Source organism: Phaethon lepturus, unplaced genomic scaffold (genome assembly GCF_000687285.1).
Source record: "Phaethon lepturus isolate BGI_N335 unplaced genomic scaffold, ASM68728v1 scaffold37832, whole genome shotgun sequence".
In the NCBI taxonomy this organism is placed as follows: Eukaryota; Metazoa; Chordata; class Aves; order Phaethontiformes; family Phaethontidae; genus Phaethon; species Phaethon lepturus.
The window spans coordinates 75,084-81,660 of NW_010525002.1; the positions used below are offsets into that span (position 1 = coordinate 75,084).

The 6,577-nt window shown below is 41.9% G+C and overlaps 1 protein-coding gene across 1 annotated transcript in view; it reads right to left on the reverse strand.

Annotated features, from left to right (window-relative positions):
- Window positions 1-1,990: 1,990 nt before the first annotated feature.
- The window catches only part of MTX2 (metaxin 2), a 22,139-nt gene continuing 17,552 nt past the window's right edge, over window positions 1,991-6,577 (reverse strand). Inside the window, exons 5-9 of the mRNA XM_010282616.1 lie at window positions 6,412-6,504; window positions 5,631-5,669; window positions 5,111-5,236; window positions 4,412-4,488; window positions 1,991-2,493 (exon numbers count right to left, since the gene is read on the reverse strand). Coding sequence (XP_010280918.1) covers window positions 2,283-2,493; window positions 4,412-4,488; window positions 5,111-5,236; window positions 5,631-5,669; window positions 6,412-6,504 — 546 coding nt within the window. The 3' untranslated portion in view covers window positions 1,991-2,282. The remainder of the gene's footprint in view (window positions 2,494-4,411; window positions 4,489-5,110; window positions 5,237-5,630; window positions 5,670-6,411; window positions 6,505-6,577) is intronic.

Sequence of the window (6,577 nt, forward strand, 5' to 3'; positions counted from 1 at the left end):
AGAGCTGCCCAGCAGAAAAGGACCTGGGGGTGCTGGTTGACAGCCGGCTGAACATGAGCCGGCAGTGTGCCCAGGTGGCCAAGAAGGCCAACAGCGTCCTGGCCTGTATCAGAAATAAGTGTGGCCAGCAGGAGTAGGGAAGTGATTGTGCCCCTGTACTCGGCACTGGTGAGGCCGCACCTGGAATCCTGTGTTCAGTTTTGGGCCCCTCACTACAAGAAGGATGTTGAGGTGCTGGAGCATGTCCAGAGAAGGGCAACAAAGCTGGTGAGGGGTCTGGAGCACAAGTCTTCTGAGGAGCGGCTGAGGGAACTGGGGTTGTTCAGTCTGGAGAAAAGGAGACTGAGGGGAGACCTTATCACTCTCTACAACTACCTGAAAGGGGGTTGTGGCAAGGTGGGTGTTGGTCTCTTCTTCCAAGTAGCTAGTGATGAGACGAGAGCAAATGGCCTCAAGTTGCGCCAGGGAATATCTAACATTGGATATTGGGAAAAATTTCTTCACTGAGAGGGTGGTCAAGCATTGGAACAGGCTGCCCAGGGCGGTGGTGGAGTCGCCATCTCTGGAAGTGTTCAAAAAAATGTGTGGATGTGGCACTTCAGGACATGGTTTAGGGGACACGGTGGCGCTGGATTAATGGTTGGTGATCAATGATGATCTTGAAGGTCCTTTCCAACCTTAGTGATTCTGTGACAAGGAAATGGCCTCAAGTTGCACCAGGGGAAGTTTAGACTGGCTATTAGGAAAATTTCTTTATGGAGAGAGTGGTCAAGCATTGGAACAGGCTGCCCAGGGAGGTGGAGTGTTCAAAAAACATGTAGATGTGGCACTTCCGGACATGGTTTAGTGGGCATGGTGGTGTTGGGTTGACAGTTGGACTTGATCTTAAAGGTCTTTTCCATCCTTAATGATCCTATGAGCCACAGAGCCAAGAGAGACGCAGCCAGCCCTAGGTATGCAACTGCTTTCTCTTCAGTTTTTAAGACAGAAGGAAACAGCAGCCAAAAATCTCATGGCCACTGCCTAACCAGTTCAGGTCATTAAGTGTTTTGACACTGAGGGTATTGTCAAAAGAATGTATTTCATAGTAAGAAAACACAACGGTTCCAACTATCCAAACAGCCTGAGCTGGCTCCCACTTGTGCCTGGGACTTCCCAGGTGCACAAGGAATGTTTTTGCCACCAGCACATTCCTGGGGGTGTCAGCACTTTCGGAAAAGTGTCAAGTACAACTGACAAAGTGGAACAGAGCGGTGCCATTTAATGTGTTTGAGGAAATGCTGGTCAGATCGAGCCCCTGCCTGCACACAGGAACTTTCCCTTGGGAAGTTCCACATTGCCAGGGCTTTTGTAGCACCACAATGCTATTTCTTTACTTTTACAGTTTACTGCTGTATTGCTGTGCCTACACATACCACAGCATAGTACAGAGGCAGAAGGACCAAGACATGCCAGCCATGGGCTCATAGCAAGTCCTTTTGCTACAACAATCACCCCAGCAAGTATGTCAACATAGAAGCAACATTAACATACTGGAAGTGGAAACGGTGAGACAGACGTTTGCCTAGCAAATTCATGTCTTAAAGAGCAAGACAAGCTGAGGATTAAAACTGGGAAGTCGCAGGAAGGAAAAAAAATGTAAATACAAAACCAAAAGGTGAACAAGAAATAAAAGCAGAGGCAGGATACACATAAGAAGTAATGACAGCCAGGAGCTACTTTGACAGAAAATAAGAACTGTCTAAAAATCATGTCATTGGCATGCCGCAGAGCTTCAAGCCATTTTGTCCCCAATTCGTGAATGAATTTTGGCTGAGGCAGGCAAACTTAAGATCTCCGAGTGCTTTCATTCTTAATAATAATTAATAATTCTAACCAGTTTACCATACAACTGTCTTCCAGGTGTCCTGCCAACAGGATCCCACTCATTAACTACACAGGCATTAATTACATAGACATAAAACGTAGTAAGAAAGGCATTTAGAAAGAGCAGAGAGAAACTTATTTAAGTATTTTATTTAATACAGATACAATATTCTTCCAAGGTCACTTTAGAGTAAGTGGCATACAGGCTATTAAAATGGAAGTGCCCATGCAGTCATTTCAGGTTAAATGTGCACAGTATATTTTACAACACAAAAACTGCATTTAGAGTTTTTTCTTGCTCCAGAATGATTTGGCAGCTTCAAAAAGCTAACACACATTTCCATCCTCAGAATTAATCCATTGAACAACAAAACCCAAACTGAAATGCAATCCACCCCAACCACCAAACACCACGCTTATCTCAGCAAGGACTTCTTCGCAGACCGGGCTGCAAGAGTTGTAGAGCTGTCTTGGTCATGACCCTCAAAGTACTGCTGCTCTATTCGCCGGCAAAAGGCTGTGAGATTACTGTAGTTTTTCACTTTTTCAGAGAGTTCATCAGTGGTTAGTTGAGTAGTAAGGATTGTGAACAGATGTCCAAATACCAGAGCATCTAATTCAGTTGGTCTGTAAAAACAAACAAAAAAAAAGAACAGGTATTTTGGAAGGCAAGTCCTGACCAAGAAAAACCCTGCTGTTCTGACAATCTAAACTTTTAGATTGCGTGGCTATCTAGGAACTGGGAAGAAACCAGGCAACACTGAACTTTGCATGAAAATGCATGAAAACTGTGTATACAGTATGTAAGTATATTGCTAGTTCTTAGTATGGCATCTTTCTTCACTTTTTTGGTAGCTTGGAAATGTAGAAATAACACTTCTTAGAAGGGGCAGAGTTACTGATCCAATATCAAACCATGTTCCACCTTTTACTTCTGTAACATGGGCAAATGCTTATCAGGTCTTCTGTGGGTTTTTCTTTTTCCTCTGCAGATGTATATAAAAAAAAAACCCCAGTGATGAAACAAAGTTAAAAAAAAAAAAAAGAGCCAGGGTGTGGGGAAGCATAAAAACCCCTATTCCCTTTTTGTGCTTCTCAATAATCAGGAACTATTCAACCAGTAAGAAAAGGAGCTCCAGGGTGACAGCAGCTGCAAACATCGCTCTCTTTGAAGGGGGACTACACAGAAGAAAACAGGTATTTTGGGAAACAGTGGTCTAGTGAATGTTTTCAGTCCTACCTTATTTTAGATACAAGACTTCTGAATTGTCATCTTGGACCTTTGTGTATAAGTAGCCCATGAGCAAATAAATTTTCTTTTTTTTTTCCAAATATATTAGTAACTTAAGAGTCGTTCTTCACTAGTGTTCAAGGTAAGCAGTGTGAGGGTTTTTTAACTGATAAATTTTTTGCCTTTCTATCTGTCAATCACTAAGAACTCTCCAATGGAGATGTGGACCCTTGTGTAACAAGCTTAAATCTGGCAGCAACAGGCTGCTTTTCTTATTTGCCTCCTACAGACTCCCAGAAGTCACAGACTGAAAACATACTTTCTTAGTAGTATTTCAGCTAAAACGTTTAAAGGTTGAAACTCTACCAAGAAAGCCTGGTTAACAAACAACAAAAACAAAATCCCCACGCTACAATCCGTTACAAATACGGAAAGAAAATGTAGGAAATACTATGTTTAAGAATTATTTGAGAAGATGCAATTCAAACTTGTCTTCTGTAATGTATATTTGTGTATCCACTCAATTTATACTACCCACCTAGTCTCAACTTGGAAAAGATCAAAGACACATGCAGAAAAGCAACCAAGACCATATGCTGCCTTTTGAAGACATCTCCCTGTCCAAATGTAGTTAGTTGAAGTCCAGACCTGAGCATTTCTAGTTTGGTCTATGCACAGGAGGCAAGAGGGATGTAATGTGATGTTACTTAAATCCATAACATTTCAAAAATATTCCCTTTTTCTCCCCTGGGAATATGAATCTTAGTTTTCACTTTGCAACTGATCCTTCATCAATACAAGGAAGGCTAGCTTCTCCCCCAGTTCTTACAACTCACAGGCACCCTCACGCTAATACAGTTCATTCAGACCTGCCCCTGGTCTTAAGAAGGGCAAGAGAAGCCGTCCTGCTCAGGATGGCATGACGTACATCCACTCCCCTGTACCTAGCAGAGAATGTTACCCAAGAAATACAAGTAAAGCTTTAAACGTATCATTTTAAATAAGAAACTAACTGTATAAAGGTGTACCTTTGTAGCCTACATAAGTTGTGGTAGATTCTGTAGAGAAGACAAACAGGAGTAAAACTAAATCATCACTAGAAAAGAACAACAACAGAAATTTACAGAAACTTTCCTTTTAAAACTTTACTTATTTCTGAAATTTCATGTTTTATAGTCCAGTCACACATTTGTATTTCCTCAAGTAATCATGTAGCATTAAAATAAAATGGAGTTTTCCATGTATGTACGTGTGTGGGTGTATATCTATATCTCACATTCCTGGATGTAATATTTCAGTAGAGAGTAAACTTACTGCTTATTGAAGAAATATGGTTGTGTTCCTAATCTCTGGGAGAGTGCCTGACAACACTGATCTACGTCTTCAAGCACCTATCAAAACATACAAGAGATAAAAGATCCATATTGTCAGGAAATACCAACAATGCAACAAAATAACCTCCTTGCTGTATTTGCACTGATGGTGGGAACAAGGAACATACAACGTTGGAACACTAAAAGCTGTTGAAGTCAGTCAAACCTACACAGTAGGCAGGTAAGTAAGTGTTACTTAATTTAACATTTGATGTAAAGCAATTCTGATTAAGTGCTTCCCATAACATTTTAATTAGAGCTACTAACTTATACCTCAAATCTGCTTTGCTTTTTTTTTTTTTTAAGACCTCTGACAAGGGAAGCCGCAATCCTGCAGAGCAAGCCTATTAGTGCCATACAGGAAGTGGGGGCTGTAACTTACAGCCTATTTTCAGGACTACAGCCTAAACTAACATCACCAGAGATGTACACTCATGGCCAAACATCATTCCTCCTACTGTGTCAGGTTGCACATAATTTAAGATTTATTGCTGCTGAAGGCCAATACCTGACTCCAGATAATGTTTTAAGTACAGAGTATATTTTTTACTACATCCGTTTCAAGAAAGTGTTACTCTCCAAAGCCTTGAAAAAGAAAAAAGAAAACAAAAAAGAAATAAGCTTCGCTTTTCCCACTGACCTGTTCAAGTGTCTTGCCAGCCCATCCAATGGCTTTCATCTTTCGCCTTACCTCCCATTGCTTCTGATAGGACAAAATGCGGTTAAGAGGCCATGGGTAAGGGGAGCCGTACCTCGGGTGAGTAATCTTTGTTTAGAAACAGAAAGGTACTGCGTCGTCATGCAAGAAAATACACAATAGCTAATATTCACAACTTTCTATCAGAAAGGGAGCCGGAAAAGAGAAAGCGAGTTGTGTGATACGCTGTAATTATCTGCGCAGAATTTGTAGTTTGCAACATAACCATTTAAAACTATTACTTCAGAAACACATACAAAACCTGTATCTACTTCGCAGTCAGCCACCTCCAGTAATGACACAACTTCCCTAAAACATATATGCAAGCGAAATCGAAGTGAAAAGACTGTATCATTAATGGTATAAACCTCAATGTTTCATTTATGAGTAGGGACTTGCAATTGTGAGCAAAAGTGTTTTCTCATTAAATTTTAATTAAGATAAATGCTGCAGAACCACTCACCTCCTCTACTGTAACATCATCACACCATTGCAGATAGAGCTAGGAACAGAAAGAACACTTACTAAAACTTCCTAATAAAGGAGAATACAGAGATAATATTTCTCCCTAGAAAATTCTACTAGAATTTTCTTTTCTACATTAGATTAAATTTCCATTTCATTTGTTCTGTTAGGCCTCTGAACACAGAAAACAAATAAAAACTGGAAGGCAAAAGCCTCCGTTGCTAGTCCGTACTTCGCCAGCACCAGGAGCAAGGTGAGACCAAAGGCCCCCTCCCATTGCCCACACTGCACACAACCTGGTGTACAGGTTACTAGCCCGCAGCCACCTGCAGCTTGCCAGCATTTCCGACACCGTTCCCAGCCTGGAATTGTGTCACAATAACTGGCCACAGACGCAAACCGCCAGGGAACCCAGCCACCCGCTAGGCGCGTGAGCCCACGCACTGCGGAAGCTGACAGTGGGGCGCCTGTCCAGCTGTGGGGCAGGGGAGGATCCCAGGAGCCACTGGCATTTTCCATCTGTGGAAATCAGTTCCTTCTGCAGCTACGTGACACGTTTCAGGCAGGTCAGGGGAATCATACCCGTGGCTTGCGTCTACAGGAACATTTCAGCAAGCAATCCATAGGGTCCAGAAAATTTATTCCTACCTCCTTTCACCTCAAAAGTTGATGACCTAATCTAAGAACAAGCAGTATTTCCAATACAGGGAAAAATCCTACAGCTTTTCTTGCCTATAATCACTTATGTAAGTGTGTGGATTTGCTATGGTTTGCTGTACCTCCGCTGTCAAGAGCATGTTATTGACTAATTCCATGTAGGCTTTCATCTCAGCCTTTTGGACTTCATCCAACCCATCACTGAGAGAATGGCCCTAATGGGGAAAAGCGGGGGGAGAAAAAAGAAGACACGCATGTTAAGAAAGGATACTGGAATATGCAGGAATG